This window comes from Leptopilina heterotoma, unplaced genomic scaffold (assembly GCF_015476425.1).
Source record: "Leptopilina heterotoma isolate Lh14 unplaced genomic scaffold, ASM1547642v1 Lhet_81, whole genome shotgun sequence".
Classification (NCBI taxonomy): Eukaryota; Metazoa; Arthropoda; class Insecta; order Hymenoptera; family Figitidae; genus Leptopilina; species Leptopilina heterotoma.
In genome coordinates this window covers 2,375,030-2,391,126 of record NW_025111185.1, presented here as the reverse complement: position 1 = coordinate 2,391,126, position 16,097 = coordinate 2,375,030, and the positions used below count along the sequence as shown (strand labels likewise).

General features: G+C 28.5%; 4 protein-coding genes across 5 annotated transcripts; 2 read left to right on the top strand and 2 right to left on the bottom strand.

Annotated features, from left to right (window-relative positions):
* Nucleotides 1-229: 229 nt before the first annotated feature.
* On the bottom strand, nucleotides 230-1,227 carry LOC122511339 (serine palmitoyltransferase small subunit A). The gene is made up of 2 exons (XM_043626500.1): nucleotides 971-1,227; nucleotides 230-564 (listed from the first exon to the last, which is right to left on the bottom strand). The coding sequence occupies exons 1-2, from the start codon at nucleotides 1,077-1,079 to the stop codon at nucleotides 467-469; spliced, it is 207 nt and encodes a 68-aa protein (XP_043482435.1). The 5' UTR covers nucleotides 1,080-1,227; the 3' UTR covers nucleotides 230-466.
* A 266-nt stretch (nucleotides 1,228-1,493) lies between these two features.
* Nucleotides 1,494-5,824, top strand: LOC122511337 (malate dehydrogenase, mitochondrial). Its single transcript, XM_043626497.1, has 5 exons — nucleotides 1,494-1,817; nucleotides 2,340-2,555; nucleotides 2,736-3,008; nucleotides 5,068-5,397; nucleotides 5,501-5,824. Exons 1-5 carry the CDS (start codon nucleotides 1,743-1,745, stop codon nucleotides 5,627-5,629), a joined length of 1,023 nt encoding a protein of 340 aa, XP_043482432.1. The 5' UTR covers nucleotides 1,494-1,742; the 3' UTR covers nucleotides 5,630-5,824.
* A 275-nt stretch (nucleotides 5,825-6,099) lies between these two features.
* LOC122511335 (arp2/3 complex-activating protein rickA-like) lies at nucleotides 6,100-9,048 on the top strand. Its single transcript, XM_043626492.1, has 5 exons — nucleotides 6,100-6,701; nucleotides 6,836-7,104; nucleotides 7,369-7,719; nucleotides 7,882-8,334; nucleotides 8,544-9,048. The coding sequence occupies exons 1-5, from the start codon at nucleotides 6,329-6,331 to the stop codon at nucleotides 8,814-8,816; spliced, it is 1,719 nt and encodes a 572-aa protein (XP_043482427.1). The 5' UTR covers nucleotides 6,100-6,328; the 3' UTR covers nucleotides 8,817-9,048.
* Nucleotides 9,049-10,304: 1,256 nt separating this feature from the next.
* On the bottom strand, nucleotides 10,305-15,910 carry LOC122511338 (14-3-3 protein epsilon). Of its 2 annotated transcripts, none has more exons than XM_043626498.1 (4): nucleotides 15,721-15,910; nucleotides 12,489-12,795; nucleotides 12,065-12,408; nucleotides 10,305-11,780 (listed from the first exon to the last, which is right to left on the bottom strand). In XM_043626498.1, the coding sequence occupies exons 1-4, from the start codon at nucleotides 15,782-15,784 to the stop codon at nucleotides 11,698-11,700; spliced, it is 798 nt and encodes a 265-aa protein (XP_043482433.1). In that variant the 5' UTR covers nucleotides 15,785-15,910; the 3' UTR covers nucleotides 10,305-11,697. The 2 variants fall into 2 exon arrangements, with proteins under 2 accessions (XP_043482433.1, XP_043482434.1); XM_043626499.1 differs by having other exon boundaries at nucleotides 10,305-11,753; nucleotides 15,721-15,908.
* Between the last annotated feature and the right edge of the window lie 187 nt (nucleotides 15,911-16,097).

Sequence of the window (16,097 nt, the reverse complement as noted above, 5' to 3'; positions counted from 1 at the left end):
ATTATCTGTAAAAATTGAAATAAAAAGCGATTTTTTAAAAACAAATTAAGATAATAAAACTTTTTTTAATTCGGTGAAAAAATTCCCTGTTTAAGAAGAAATTCCTGGCTTATTCCCGGTCAAATTAATTTCCCGGTTAGTAGACACCCTGAAATTTATCTAACGTTCGATTTTATTTTACTAACTAAAATTTTGTTTTGAATTTCTCCAACAAATCAATAAGAATTTATTTCCATTTTTATGCAAGTTTTTATTTTTCAACAGGATATATATTTACAAGGTTGAGACAATATTCTCGTCATCATTAAATATAAACAAATCTGTTAAAGATAGAGGCGTGTCTTTTGTCTATTTACAAAAATAAATACGGTTTGTGTCATTCATTTGGAAACTTCTGTGCCAATGATTAAAATGTTTTTAAATGCATTATTTTATTCCTAAAAAACTGATTTTTTTTCGTGCATAATTATGATTCATTTATAGCAAGAAGATAAGAAGTCGTTGGTAATACTGCTTTGTAGTTGAAGAAGAAGAATAAACAGAACATTGATATTAGAAAGATGTCTACGAATATATTAAGGAAAATTGTTAATGTTCTTTTCAAAATATTAAAATATTTGACTAACTTTCATTCAATCGTTAACGTTTCTCTTTTTATTTTAAAATTCAAAATGTTTCCATTTTACAAGGTCAAATATTTTCTTAGAATAGATTGATTTCTATTGAATATCTTAAATTCTTATTATTGTAATTAATTTACTTGATTTAGTTCATTTACTTCATTTACTTGCGATTTACTTTAATGAATTCAAATATTTTTGAGGTTATGTCTATTCCATTAGTCACAACTATCTTCTATTACAACTTTAAAATTACTAAATAAAATTTTTTTTTTAAAGTCTGCCTGTCAAATTTTCAATAATTTTCATAGTAATTATAATAAATAAGTAAAATAATGTCAAAAGGATACTAATAAAGTGTCTTTCCCATTTTTCTACCATGTACAATTCTGTCACAAGTAAATATCTGAAGTACCAATAATGAAAAAAGGTAGATATTTTGTCGATTATTTGAACCATTTTCTTTTTTTATTTACACTTGAAACAATGAGTAATTATTAAATATCTCAATTGTTTTAAGAGGTTTAACAATTTTTGACACTTGAAAATGAAAACCTTGAAAAACAATGAGGAATATGAACAAACTATGAATAAATATAAAGCTGTCTGAAGTTGTCTTTAGAACAGCAAGTAAAGTAAAGTGAACGATTCTTTACGAAAATATTGACGTATCACGTAGGTCGTAGAATAGAATAATAGAAACTTATGTAATCGCCTTTATATTATGTAAATTACCACTTTGTGAACTTATCTGCATTCAATTGATTTAGTTTCTTCAATTAAAAATAGGTCCAATCTAACTTTATTATTACTTTCAGCAAGTATATTACAGGAAAAATTCAATAATCTAAACTTTCTTCTTTTAATCATATTTTTATACTAGATAAAAAATCCCCTTTTCAAAAAACAAGTTCAAATTAACTTTTTTGGGAAAATTCTCGCACTAGAGAATTGTAGAGAATCTAGAGAATTTTCTCGAGTCACTTTTGAAAGTGACTTTTATCTTGGCAAGGACGTGGAGTTGCTGTGGATTTTACGGTGTCATTGAGAGGTTATCGACAATTTACTTTGCTTGAAACTTGAGTTTCACAGTATTTTAATTTATAGATAAAATTATACAAAATGTTGCCCCGTTTTATAAAACCTACAATCTCGATTGCTCAAAAAGGAGCCCAACAATTGTCAACCAGTGCCAGGGTTTGTGAAATCACGCCTATTTTAATATTTTTCTTTTAAAAACTACGAACTCCAATATTTTCCCAGTCAAGTAGCTCCAATTTCTACTTTCCAACACGTGTTTTTTTTCAATTAATTCTCTTAATTTCCTAATAGAAAATTCTAAAATGTTACTATGAAAATAGATTCAAGATTAATTTATTAATTAATCAGGAATTCCCAACTCTTTTCAAAAACGATACTAATAGATTCGAGTGCAAATGAAAATGTTATGCAACTGTTGCTTAATTTTGTAATATGCCTTTTTTGTATCACAAAATAAAATTTAGCAGTTGTAATAAATATAATTACTAATTTACTAAATACTTTTAAACACTTTACTGACTTTACTATAAACAATGATGGAAACAATTGACGATCAAGAAATAAATCGATTCATTCAATTGTTTTCGAAAAGAAAATTAAATTTGTTCGTTGCAATCAATTTTTCTTTTTGTGACGATTTAGGGATATTTTTAAGTTAAAAATTGTGAAAAATTTTAGCACAATGCGAAGGTTGCTGTCATGGGAGCAAGTGGAGGCATTGGCCAGCCACTGTCACTTTTATTGAAGGAATCGCCCTTAGTGACGGAATTGTCTCTCTACGACATTGTCAATACTCCTGGAGTCGCTGCTGATTTGTCTCACATCAACACTGCGGCGAAAGTCAAGGCCTACAATGGTCCCGATCAGCTGAGAGATTCTCTCAAGGGAGCACAGGTAATTGTGAAAGAAAAATAACAAAATAAATAGGTATAATAATAAAAGAAAGAAAAATAACAAAATAAAAATAATAATGAAAGAAATAAAAATGAAAAAATACGTTGGAAATTATTTTCCACACGAGGGATTTTAAATATTTAGATCGTCATGTAAATATCGTCATCGAAATATTTCCAGGTCGTCATCATTCCTGCGGGAGTACCTCGCAAGCCAGGAATGACCCGAGATGACCTCTTCAACACCAATGCATCAATTGTCCGCGATCTTGCCCAAGCGGTGGCCGAAGTGGCACCCAAGGCATTCGTGGCGATTATTTCCAATCCTGTAAATAGCACCGTGCCAATTGCAAGCGAAGTTTTGCAAAAAGCTGGAGTCTACGATCCAAATAGGATATTTGGAGTAACCACTCTTGATATTGTTAGAGCAAATACCTTCATCGGAGAGGCCAAGGTGTTAATTTATTAAAATTAATTCATTAATTTCAAATAATATCAGGGTTGCCACGCTTTTGCTCTTTTAACATTCCCTGACTTTTACAGGTTAAAAAACGGAATTTTTCCAGGTTTTTAAAACGAAAATTATTCGAAAACATCAATAACTTCATTTTTAAATGAATATTTAATAATTTTTTTATAGAAATTAAGATATTCAAAAATTTGAGATTCAGTAACATATAAGAATATTATTATAAAACATGAAGAAAGCAATCACTCCGAGTCGAAGACTCGGAGTAATTGATATCTTCATGTTTTAAAATAATTAAAACTTGCTACTTTGTTACTGTAACTTCTTCAAAAATTATTTCCATTATTACGATTATTCATTTCTAGAATTTTCAAATAAAATTCTTCTTTAAGTCAATTTTTTAAAATAATTTTTGAAAAAATTCTTTGTGAATTTTCAAATTATTTTGTTTACAATTTAATTTTACGAAATTTTTATTAATCTAAGATTCTTCAATTAAATATATGAGAAATTAAAAACTTCAAATAATTAAAAAAAATTCGATTAAATTTATTGAGAAAAATTAAATCTATAGAATTCTTAATTAAAAGTATGAAAAGTTCAAATATTCAAATATTTTAATTTGAAATTCATTTTTAAATCAATATTTATTAGAAAATTCTACGAGAATTCAATTATTTAACTATAAAAATAAATATTTTATTAAACAATTGAATTTTCATAAAGAATTTTATGAACAAGTTTTTGAATTTATTTATAAAGAAAATTGAAATTTTGACGAGAATTTTATTAAACTTTTTGAAAATAATTGAATTTCGGAGAATTTTATTATTTATAAAATTAATTGAAATTTTGATGAAAATTTTATAAAACTTTTTTAAAATAATTGAAATTTAGTCAAAAATTTTATTAAAATTTTTAAAAGTACTTGAATTTTGGATGGTAATTTTATTATTTATAAAGTTAATTGAAATTTTAAAGAGAATTTTATTAAACTTATTGAAAATAATTGAATTGAAAAATTTTTTATTATTTATAAAGGTAATTGAAATTTTAACGATAATTTTATTAAACTTTTTAAAAATAACTGAATTTCGGAGAAGAATTTTATTAAAATTTTTGAAAATAATTGAACTTTAGAATAATTTTATTATTTATAAAGGTAATTAAAATTTTGACAAGAATTTTGTTAAACTTTTTGAAAATAATTGAAATTTAGAGAAGAATTTTATTATTTATAAAGATAATTTAAATTATGCCGAGAATTTTGTTAAACTTTTTGAAAATGATTGAAATTTCGCTAAAATTTTTACTAAAGCTTTTTTAAATAATTGAATTTCGGAGAAGAATTTCATTAAAATTTTTGAATTTAATTGAATTTCGGAAAAAAATTTTATTATATTTATAAAGATAATTGAAAGTTTGATGAGAATTTTTGTAAATTTTTAAACATAATTGGATCTCTGCGAAGAATTTTATTAAAATTATTTTGAAAAAAATTGAATTTTATTGTTACGCAAAGAATTTCATTAAAATGTTTGAAAATAATTTTATTTTTTAAAAACATTTAATTAAAAATATATTGAAAATAATACTTAAATTCTAATAAGTAAATAGTAGCAAAGGTTATTAAAATAATTAAACTTCTTTGATAAATAATAAAATTTTTAAGAATAATAACTTTTTTCGAGGAATTCCATTAAAATTGTATTAAAAATAATTGAAATTCAGCATTGAGTTTTATTTTTTACGAAAATAATTGAATCCCTGTGAAAAATGTTATTATGTATGAAAATAATTAAATAATATATGGAAATAATTTGTAAATAATTAAATTCTTGTGAAATTTTCATTATTTGCGAAAATAATGAAATGTTTGATTTTCCTGGTTTCCAGGTTGTGTAGCAACCCTGTAATTAAATAAAATCATTTTTCCAGTGTGAATTTACTTTTTGTATGATTACAAAAAAATGATTTCATATGAAAAATTAATTTTTCGCAGAAAAAATTCTCTTTGAAATGAAAACTAAAAATCTTTTTTCAGGGTCACAATCCCCAGAAGGTGAATGTTCCGGTTATTGGAGGTCACAGTGGAATCACAATCATTCCCCTAATTTCTCAATGCAATCCATCAGTTTCATTCCCTGCGGATCAACTAAAAGCGCTCACGGAGAGAATTCAGGAGGCAGGAACGGAAGTTGTTAAAGCAAAAGCCGGAACTGGTTCCGCTACCCTCTCAATGGCGTACGCTGGAGCTCGATTTGGATTCTCCCTCATCAGAGCACTCAATGGCGAGAAAAATGTCGTCGAATGCTCATACGTCAGGTCAAATGTCACAGATGCCAAATACTTTTCAACCCCAATTCTTTTAGGCGTAAGTCTATTATTTCCAAGCAGTATACTTTCAACACAAATTCTCTCTATAAATTCTGCTTAAAAATACACAATATTACAATAATTAGTAATAATTTTTTCAGAAAAATGGCGTAGAGAAAAATCACGGTTTAGGAAAATTGAGCTCGTTTGAAGAGCAACTCTTGAAAAATGCTATTCCAGAGTTGAAGAAAAATATCCAAAAAGGAGAAGATTTCATCAACAAGAAGTAAACAAAAAAATAGAAGAATTGTAAAACAAAAGTTATACACGAAAATTGTAAAAAAAGATACCAATAATGTATTCCCGATAACCCTCAGTCGACTGTCAACAATAATTCGCAGCATTTAATATCAATACTGCACCTCAATCATGTAATTTCTTGTAAAATACGATTAAAGTTTCCTCCGGAGACATACGTTAATTAATTTACTCGCTTTTACTTCAAGCCCTCAACAATCAAAAAACAATTTTCAATTTTTTGTTTACATTAAACATTTAACTAATAAACTAAAAGTACAAATTTAGATCAAAAAATAATGTTTTTAAATTAAAAATGAAAATATTTTAATTACTATAATTAATCGTAAATTAAATTATACAAATTCCTTAGTTCAAAACAAAATAGGCTGTTTACAATTATTAAAGATTACAACTTTGAATAAAATCCAACCTTCAAATCTTTTTCTTTCCAATAATAACGTATCTTTCGATTTGAAAGTACAGATTGTAAATAAATAAAATGATAGTATAGTGATTATGACTGCGGAAACTGGTTTTCTATCGGAAATGAATTAAAATTAAATCTTCTATTAAATCGTCGATTTTTGAACGTGTGCAATTTTTTTAAAACTATTTTTTATAACAAGAATAAATAAAGTGAAAGTTGAAAACGAGAAACTTGCCGGGGAATATAAAAAAAAAAGAATAAAATGACTCGAAAGAAAAATCCTAAACGATTTCATCAACAGAGAAATAATGGGTCTAAGAAAAATGATCAATCACCTTTTTCTTTACTCTCGCCTGACGCTGAAAGACAAAAATTTCTTCTCAATTCCGCAGGAAGAACTCCAGTAAAAACACCAAATAGTTTTTATTCCGAGTCGAGGAGAAAAAATCAACAAACACCATCAAATGATTTATTTCACACACCTTTTAAAATGGACGATCTCGATAATCTCTTTAGTCCTAGACCAGTGCCAAAAATTCCAAAATTGAAATTAGATTTCGATATGCCAGAAAATGATTCTGATAAAGAGGATTTTGCAACTACAATTAGTGAACCTATTGTGAAACAATTATCAGGTAAAAGGCAATTTTTGTTTTTTGTTACAAGCTATCAGTTGATAATTAAGTAATTTAATTATTAGTTGAATTTATTTTGATAATAAATACTGAAGCTTTAGTTGTTGAATTTTGATATTTACGTTCTGTTTTAGAAGAGTGTAATAATGTGATCTCCACTCGACTTGAAAATAGAACAAGTGAATTGAACGAAGAGTCAAAAATTAAAATAAATGAATATGAGAGCGGTTACGACAGTAATTCTCCAACAAATAAAAATTTATCTACATTTTTTGACGAAGAAAAGTTTTCCATGGTGCAAAAACTAGAGGTTAATAACAATCACGAGAATCGAATTTCATGTGCAATTAAATCTCAGACTGATTTTTTAATTGTACCAGACTGCCGAGAAAAATTATCAGAGGTGCTAATCTTATTAAATTACTTCTTGATATTAATTAGTATATAAAATATTAATTAGTTAATATTAAATTATTTTCTTATTGAATAATTTTTTTAACCAACTATTATTAACAATTAATTGTTATTAAACTACAAACAATTAATTAATTAAACTATTAGTTGTTATAAAATTAACAATTAATTCATTAAACCGTGAGTTGTTATTAATTAGTATATAAAATTATCTATCAAAAAATAGTCCTCAAAAAAAATTTTCTCATTTCAGAAAATCGTCTCACTGACACCGAAAAAATATTATTACAATATCTTTGAACAAAATTCACGATTTATATTGTTTAGACAATCAATGTTAATCATTAGAAAATTAACAATACCTTTCCCAAAGGTAACCGAGATTTGTTCGTGGATTTCAATCAAATTTTGTGATTTCTTGAAGCAGATTTTCATACAAGGACCAAAGAATTTAATTTCTCGAATTGTTTCGCAATCAAATTGTACAGCGTCTGTGGAGAACAAAAATTTCAATCAAATTCTTTCTGTCATTAAATGTGAAAATGATAAAAATTTAATGGTTTTTTCCGCGACAGTGACAAATTTCTCCGAAAGACTAAATCAGGTATAAATGTTTCAATTTTTCGTCTGCTTGTTTGATTTTTTAAAAAATTATTTTGATAATCGCAAAAAACTTCAAAAAAATTTGAATTAAATAACAAAATTAAATTGTTTACAAAAAGAAATTGTTCTAAATAACAGTAAATTGTAAGTCTTTTCTTTTCAGGTGCAAATATCCAGTGAAATTTCGATAAAAACTCTGACGAAAGAAGTAACGATTCTTCGCGATGCCAACGAAAAACTAGTACAAAATAGTTCAGTTCTAGTCGAAGAATTAAAAAATTTACACGAAACTCTAAAAAATATGCAAATGACTTTCAAGTCTTCTTTACCGCTGCCTCCTTCATCATTAACTCAAAATGTTTCTTCCTCGATACCTCCTCCTCCACCACCACCACCTCCATTTCCAACTTCTTCGATTCCCTTTATTCCTCCTCCACCTCCTCCTCTTCCCAAATCTCCTTTTTCCCGACAAAATACGCCAACTCCTAAAAGCAGCAAAAAACACAAAAAGAAAACACCTGCAAAGAAAAGCTCATCAACTTCTTCAACCAGACCCAGTATTACAGTCGAAGATTTACTGAAAGTCACTTTGAAAAAAGCTCCAAACAACTCAAAGGTTTGTTTATTTTTCTGCAAAAAGAAAAAAATATTTAGATCACAATTTAAAATTTATGCAAAGAAAAGTATATTTTTCTTTCACTTGTTGACTTTTAAAGTCAAAAGATTTCTCCTTTAATTGAAAAAAGTAAAATTTTACTCAAATATTAATTAATAAACTTTTAATTAAAATTAAAAAATAAAATCGAAATAAAATTTAATTTTCAGGAGAATACAAGAAGAAATTCATTTCCGATTCAAAAGGGACCACTCGTTTCCCTAGATATGTTGCAAAACGTCAAACTACGATCATCTAGAAATAGACCCAGTGATTTAAAGACGAAATCTTCTCCCCGCAATCGATCGGTGGCTCTAAATAATCAATCAAAATCAAGTCCAAAAATGTCACCCACATCGTCGAAATCAGAAAATCCTCTAAATAGAATACTAAAGAATGTTGATCTAAACATACCTCAGAGGAGAAAATCATTTCTTTGTTAAAAATTGATTTAATTTACAGAAAAAGAGCGCGCACACACACAGTATTATTGACTCTGGTTAAAAACCTAGATTTCTAAAAAAATATCGACGATTTAAAAAATAGTTTTTTCAAAAAAAATTTTCACTCTTGAGAATACGATTAAAAATCGTTTATCTTCACGAGGACTAATTTTTTGTTTCTTCAAAAAATGTGAAATAAACACATTCAATAAAGTAAAATATTTGACAGACAGTTGTATTCATTTTATTCCTCCACGTGTGCCTTTTACAATAAATTTTTTTTCGGTGTATTGACTCTAATACAAACCTAATATCTCAAATTTCGATTACGATTTGTCTCCGACTATAAGAGATTCGCAAAAATTTTCATTTTTTTTTTTTTTGTGCTAAAACACATAATCAAGAGAATATCTATCTTTCGTTCTATCTGCGGCGTTTTCTCACACTCTCGCTCTATGAATTTGTTTTTTGTTGAAATTTATATTCTCATTGCCCATACACTCCACATTCGCGATTAATTTCATTTTTTATGTAATTGTACAATCATCAGTTTTTCACCTAATGCAAAAGATTTGTTTTTTTATATAGCTTAATTAATCTCGCTTTGACGTCTTATGCAGTTAAAATTATGAATATTTTTCTTACTCATAATATTATTATTTCAATTATTTTATCTTTTTGTAATAGATACTTTTTTTTAAAATGTAATTATCGATATTACTGATATAATACTTAAATGCAGGGGCACGCGACACTTTTTAATTTTTTTTTCACGCTTCGCACTCGCCTGATTATTTTTTTTTTTCTTATTATCTCGCATTTGATCTCAGTCTCAAAATTTTCAAATTTGCCGATGAAAATCACGCGTTCGATCTGGATGAGAAGGGTCAAGTTTTTTCTTGTAAAAAAGGATTCGGAGTTCAAATTTCAAATTTTCAAATATAAAATAAAGACGATTTAGGTTTTCATAATTTAATAACGAATGATGTATTTATAAGAAGAATTACAAAAATGTAGAAATTTGTTAATAAATTTTAGTGATTCAATAAAGCTTATTAACAAATTCGAGTAAATGATCATTTTCAGATTGTCATTTTCATTTAACTAAGGTTCAAGTTTTAAGCACTATAAATAATAAATAGGTTTTCTTTCAAGTTTTTAATTAACAAAAAAACAAATATCAATAAAAATGTTGAATAAGTATAAATTTCTTGTAATTTGATTACTTTTTCCATAATAATATTGAGCATGCGCAGGAGGCAATTCATAAAAGTTTTGCACGCGTAAACCAGAGTTAAAATTCAAATACGAGTCTCTCGCTCAATGTGGCAAAATTGTCAAGAATTTATTTTCAATTACGATTGAAAAATTATTACATTTTCAATTTTTATAGTTACCGGAAAAATAAAAGTTTGCGGAAAAATTAGAAAAAAAAGGAGGATTCGTAAATTTCAGTAATGATTATATAGAAGAGAGAACAAAGCAGAGTACAGAGAGCCATTTATTCTGTCATTTCTCGTACCACAACTACCGATACAGTTTACATAAAAGACGTATGCAAACGTACATTCTCGTTACAGGTCAACTAACATGCTAAGTTTTGGTATCAATACAATTCTACAGAAGTTGATTTTCAACGACGAAAGGATTTCCTTTGACAATCTAAAATCGATTCGAACATCACCGCTTCCAAAAAAAAATTTTGTGAAGCATAAAAATCTTACGAAGCAATTTTCATTTTTATCATCTTCCTTTAGCTTCTAAATTTTTCCTCAGATTACTGTACTATCTTTCACAAATCAAAAAAAGGGTATTTTTTCTATAAATCGATTATCTAAAAGTCAGTCCTGTCAAAGTTATATTTTTTTTCCCATTCTATCTTGGTCTCGTACAAACATGCGTCAGCGGCAAAAACCCGATAAAATTCGAAAGATAATGAAAAACATTTACATATAAATATATATGTGAAGCAGAATACAATAACCTGTAATCAAGCAGCAGGAAGACTATTTCGAAGGGGGGGAAAATTTTTTTTGTTTTTTTTTCTGAAAACTGTGTCGTTGAACCAATCATAAGATCAGTTTAATTTAAGTGAAAAGAAATTACATATAGGATATCGATCGTAGATGTGATACGCTTATTTTTTTTCTTCTTTTTTTTTTATTTGTTTATTTCGCGACTTAAGAAATACTGTGGTGATAAAGTACTGACAATCTATGCACATTGTATATATATAAAAAAAAGAAAAAAGAGAATGCGAATTCGACGACATGACATCGTTTTCACCGCAGCAAAATACTTGCTCTAATTTTTTTATGTAGCTCATAAAAGTTCTAAAAATACATAAAAGGAATTTACCCTAAGGAGAAAAAAAACGTTGAATCGATGATGTCATTTAACGTTCGACAACTCCCACTGATTCAGTTTTAAGATTAGAGAATTATCCGAAGTTTTTTTTTTATGTCTCATAAATAAGAAATGCAGCCGTTCAAGAATTTTAATTCGGACATACGCGATGCAAATCCTCCGATGCGTTTTTTTTTTATCGGCAATTATAAAAAATCGCCTCACTAAATGCTTGCAATCTCACTATTTCGCAGGGTGCGTGTCGTTTTTTTTTATTACTTGATTTTTATTTTCTTGTTGCGTGCTCCATAACTCAACATGTGATTGGATGATTTATTATTAACTTTTAATTGTTTTTTTTTTGTTTTTGGAGTAACCGTACGTGCGTACATAGGGTCACGCAATTGCTAAAAACCTTCCCTCCCCACCCCGACCTCCCACCTGCTCAATTGTTTTCTTTTGCTTAAACGTTATTAAGAGTTTGTTTTTCTTGTGTTTCATTTGTATACGCAAATAACACTCACTGTAGCTAAAGTTACGATACATCCGGATCTTCCACGTCCTGCAACTGTTCTTTCTGTTCTCCTTCACCTGTTGATGAATCATTCAAGTCAATCTCTACATTGTTAACAAAAAAAAAGAAGAAAAAAAAATTATATTTTTGTGGTGAAAAAGAAGTTCTTAGGTACTTTTGAATTTTTTCAAAGGATAGATAGGATTAAGGATGAGGAGTCTTACTAATTTTTAAAGGCCAACAGTAATCACGGCAACGCCATGATTTGCATCTGTGGTTGGAACTTCAGGTAAGGATTCTAAATCGAAAAAAATATTTTAAAGAAAAAAGTTGGCGAATTTGAAAAGATTAAAGGAAAAGTAAAATCGATAGAGTCAAGGAAACTAACCATCCAACTGCATATCCGAGGTCCATAAGGTAAGATTGTCCCTGAGCAATTGCATGATAAGGGTGGAATCTTTATAACTCTCTTCGGAAAGGGTGTCGAGTTCGGCGATCGCGTCGTCAAAAGCAGCCTTCGCTAAGCGACACGCTCTATCGGGACTATTCAGGATTTCATAGTAGAACACGGAGAAATTGAGTGCTAGTCCTAAACGAATTGGATGAGTCGGTGGCAAATCCGTCATCGCGATATCACTTGCTGCCTTGTAAGCTACAAGAGAATTTTCCGCTGCGTCCTTCCTATCGTTGCCAATCGCAAACTCAGCCAGATAACGATGATAGTCTCCCTTCCTGTTACAGAAACAAAAAAAAAAAAAAAAGAAATAAGAAAATATTCTTTCCCTTCTCTCGTATTTTGAACAAATACTTACATTTTATAATAGAAAACTTTGGATTCACCCGTTGTCGCACATGGAATTAAGTGCTTCTCCAAAACTCCAAGAATATCAGCACAGATATCTCTAAGCTCCTTTTCTACCTGGGATCGGTACTGCCGAATCATTTCCAATTTCTCCTCTGCACCTTTGTTCTCCTCTTTCTGTTCGATACTCGAAATTATTCGCCATGATGCTCTCCTCGCACCAATTACATTTTTGTACGCGACTGATAATAAATTCCTCTCCTCAACAGTGAGCTCAACATTTAGTGATGCTACTTTCTTCATCGCCTCCACCATTTCTGAAAAACAAGAAAAAAAACTTAATTCTTCAAATCAATAAATTCAAAAAAAAAAAAAAAAAATCACTTATTTTCATGTGAAAAAATATTTAAAAACTATCCAAATTTTTACTATATTTTATTTTGAAATTTTTTTTCTCTTTTTTCACATGAAAATATTTTGCTTGCATTTAAAAAATTTACTTAACTTTTTTGATAAAATATCTTTGTCATATTTATATCGTCTATTTGGGACTTTTATTGATTTCTAATGTGAAATTACTCACCTTTAAATTATTTCACTTAAATGAATATAAAAATTATTTGCATACTAGAAAGTGCAAAGGCGAAAGTGTGGTGACAATATCTTGCAACCCTCCCTCTCATCGGGGAATAAAAATAGCCATGAAAATGTTATGTTTGGAGTAAAATCCTGCCATTATTAGTCAATAAATCTCGTCATTTTAATTTCCCTACATTCACTTTTTTAATGTTTGAAAAACGAAGTTATCAAATCAATTTTTCTCAATTAGAAAATAATTCCAAAACATGGGAAATTAATAATATTCTAAATTAAATTAAAGAAAATAAAATATTAATATTTTTCATTCTAATTATTATTTAAAATAATTTTCCTCGCTGATAATAATCCAAACCAAAATAATTAAAACTTTTGGTAATTTTGAGTCAGAAAAATATCTTTCCTATTGGATTTTTTTTTTAAACTTTAATAAAAGAAATTAAAAAATGTATTCTTTGTTATTTGTGAAACAAAATTTCAGTGAACAATAGCTATCATGTTTAGACAAGATTCATATTTACTTGTGCTAATTAACGCTTGTATTTAATATTTAATTTTAAAATCCCTCTTGAAAAATACTCGGGCGAAAATCGCGTTTTAAAGAAAGAAAAAAAATAATTTGTCCTGATGAAAATGTACGATAATTTTCAAAGTTAAACTTTATTCAGTCGCAAAATTACATAATTAAAATTTAATAAAAGTGAATACAAGATAAAAATGTTAAATTATTTCACTGAATTATCAAGCGTATTAAACAAATGAATTTCTTCCTGTTAATAATTTGACTTCTTTCATTTAACTTCTTCAGTGACTTTTGCAGTAAAATTTATTTACGTTCAATATCAGAATACGTTAATCATTAAACAAACGAAGTTAAAATAATGATTAAAAATTAATAATTGTAATGTAAAAATTATATTATACTATTAATAAATTTGCTATAATAATAATAAATAAACAAAATCAACACGAAATTTACTTTTCAACCCAAAGTTTCTTTATTGACATTTTGCATCTTTAATTTAAGTAAAAATTGTTGTACAACGAAAAAGTGAGTGAACAACAATTTATATATGAAATTTAAATAATGTCACTGAAAATTAGTGTAAATCGAGTATAGAAGCTTAAGTGTACAGGAACAGAGGATAGCGGACGCAGATCAATACTTTCCTTCAGCTATGACCTCCCTTCCTTCTCTCACCCTCTAACCGAGCTCACCCTTCGCCTGCTTTTGCAACCCTCAAATTTAAACCCCTACTTTTAACACCTACCACCACAATTATACAAATAGTAACAATTGTCTGACTAAATACACTTGTTTTCTCTATTAATAAGTACCCCCCTTCAAAAAAATCATCATTTTTTATGTACTCTTCTCAATTTATGACATTTCTATCAAATCATTTTTCATTCTTTCCAATCATAAAAGAGATGTAAAACAATTTTAGAAATATCAATTCTCTTTTACATCACCACTTTTATCAATCCGTTCACATTCATTTATTTAATTTATCAATATTAAATAAAGTAACTCCTACCTGGGAAATCATTTTTTATATTTTCTACATTAAACTACAAAACTTGAAATGTAAGGTAATTTTTTTTTCGAGTAAAAATTTTAAGTACAAAAAAAATTAGAAAAAGATTTCAAAATATTTTTGATTTATTTAAAAAGTTAGAAAAATCATGTAACAAATTTTTAATGGCTTGAAAAATTTTTCTTTGTGTTTTGAATAAAATTTTTTCTAAAACGTAAAATTGCAAAACAATTTGGATATTCAGATGACGCAAAAGAAGAAAAGGAGTGGAAACTAGTGTAAAAGAGGAATGTGAGCGTGAATTTTTTTTGCAGTGTCTTACAGCGTAGATAATATGACAGTCGTTTAAAAATTATGTGTCAGTCACGTGACGCAGTAAAATACATTAGAAATCGGTGTTACTATTTAGGAATGTACATTGAAATAAGAAAAAAAAATGAACTTTATGGATTAATTTGGATGAAAAAGTAGGTTTTTGGATGCGCGTCCTTTTAGCGAGAAAGTAAGAAGCGAAAATTGCTGAAAGATGATTTTTTTTCATGAAGCCGATTTCTTTAACGCATTCAAGGCCAGGGGCTGCAAGAGAGCACGTTACTACGTAGGTAGGTACGTAGTATGCTGGCGATCGGTGGGTGTCGTGTCTATGCGTCATTTCAATGCGAAGACTGACTTAAAAGGTTCATTGGGATCCGGTTCAAAACGCTTAGCAACACTGATTTTAAGATGCGCCCATCCTTATAACATTCAAAAATTAAGAATCCAATTAATAAGCAAGACAAAAAGATGAATGTTTAAGATAGAAGTGAGAAATATCCGGATGAATGGAAATTCTCCGGGCAAGCTTGGAAAAAGGGAGGGTCGCTTCCAAAGACGAAACACCGACCGGCATCTCATCAGTCAATTTTGACGTTTCATTGTAATTTTTGACAGATAACACAATTCAATCATTAGAAAAACTTAAGAAATGTGACGCGGAAAAAAAATTGACCTCAACGATTAGAATGAAGCGTTCAATGAGACACTTTTACAGCCAAGTGAATACCCCACCGACTTCAGATTTTTCAAGGAGCGATAGGAACCAACTTTTTCCAAAAAATATCAACTCACCATCGTAGCGTTCAGCCTGTTCAGCAAGTTTTGCTTTGTAAACATTGTCGTCCCGTTCCGACATCCTGGATGCACACGGATTTTTTTAAGGATAAAAACGGATGAGATATGAGAATTCACACCAGTTACGCGTATATCCGAAACACAGACACCTCGTCAGATCGCCGCTAGCAAACTGCCAAAGATGGCGGCGCCCGCCGAAAGCAGTCCCTCGCGCAAACGCTCCATTCTTCGTATTAATGCGCGTGACGTCACGAAAATAAAGCGCGCGCAATTTCAAATTTATAAAAATCAATCTTTGTCCACAAGGATAATCAATACTGTTTTTTCTCAATTTCAACCCGTTAAAATTTACAATAAATGAATATTATTTCTCT

What these genes read in the sequence shown, in the direction of transcription:
- LOC122511339 (XM_043626500.1), bottom strand. Translation starts at nt 1,079, where the DNA reads ATGGTTCAAATAATCGACAAAATATCTACCTTTTTTCATTATTGGTAC. An exon ending in ATGGGAAAGACACTTTATTA is followed by an intron (nt 565 to 970) that starts GTATCCTTTTGA and finishes ATATATTCGTAG; the next exon opens with ACATCTTTCTAATATCAATG.
- LOC122511337 (XM_043626497.1), top strand. Translation starts at nt 1,743, where the DNA reads ATGTTGCCCCGTTTTATAAAACCTACAATCTCGATTGCTCAAAAAGGA. An exon ending in ATTCTCTCAAGGGAGCACAG is followed by an intron (nt 2,556 to 2,735) that starts GTAATTGTGAAA and finishes AAATATTTCCAG; the next exon opens with GTCGTCATCATTCCTGCGGG. An exon ending in CAACCCCAATTCTTTTAGGC is followed by an intron (nt 5,398 to 5,500) that starts GTAAGTCTATTA and finishes TAATTTTTTCAG; the next exon opens with AAAAATGGCGTAGAGAAAAA.
- LOC122511335 (XM_043626492.1), top strand. Translation starts at nt 6,329, where the DNA reads ATGACTCGAAAGAAAAATCCTAAACGATTTCATCAACAGAGAAATAAT. An exon ending in GCCGAGAAAAATTATCAGAG is followed by an intron (nt 7,105 to 7,368) that starts GTGCTAATCTTA and finishes TTCTCATTTCAG; the next exon opens with AAAATCGTCTCACTGACACC. An exon ending in AAGCTCCAAACAACTCAAAG is followed by an intron (nt 8,335 to 8,543) that starts GTTTGTTTATTT and finishes TTTAATTTTCAG; the next exon opens with GAGAATACAAGAAGAAATTC.
- LOC122511338 (XM_043626498.1), bottom strand. Translation starts at nt 15,784, where the DNA reads ATGTCGGAACGGGACGACAATGTTTACAAAGCAAAACTTGCTGAACAG. An exon ending in AAAGTTTTCTATTATAAAAT is followed by an intron (nt 12,409 to 12,488) that starts GTAAGTATTTGT and finishes TTTCTGTAACAG; the next exon opens with GAAGGGAGACTATCATCGTT. An exon ending in CTCGGATATGCAGTTGGATG is followed by an intron (nt 11,781 to 12,064) that starts GTTAGTTTCCTT and finishes TTAACAATGTAG; the next exon opens with AGATTGACTTGAATGATTCA.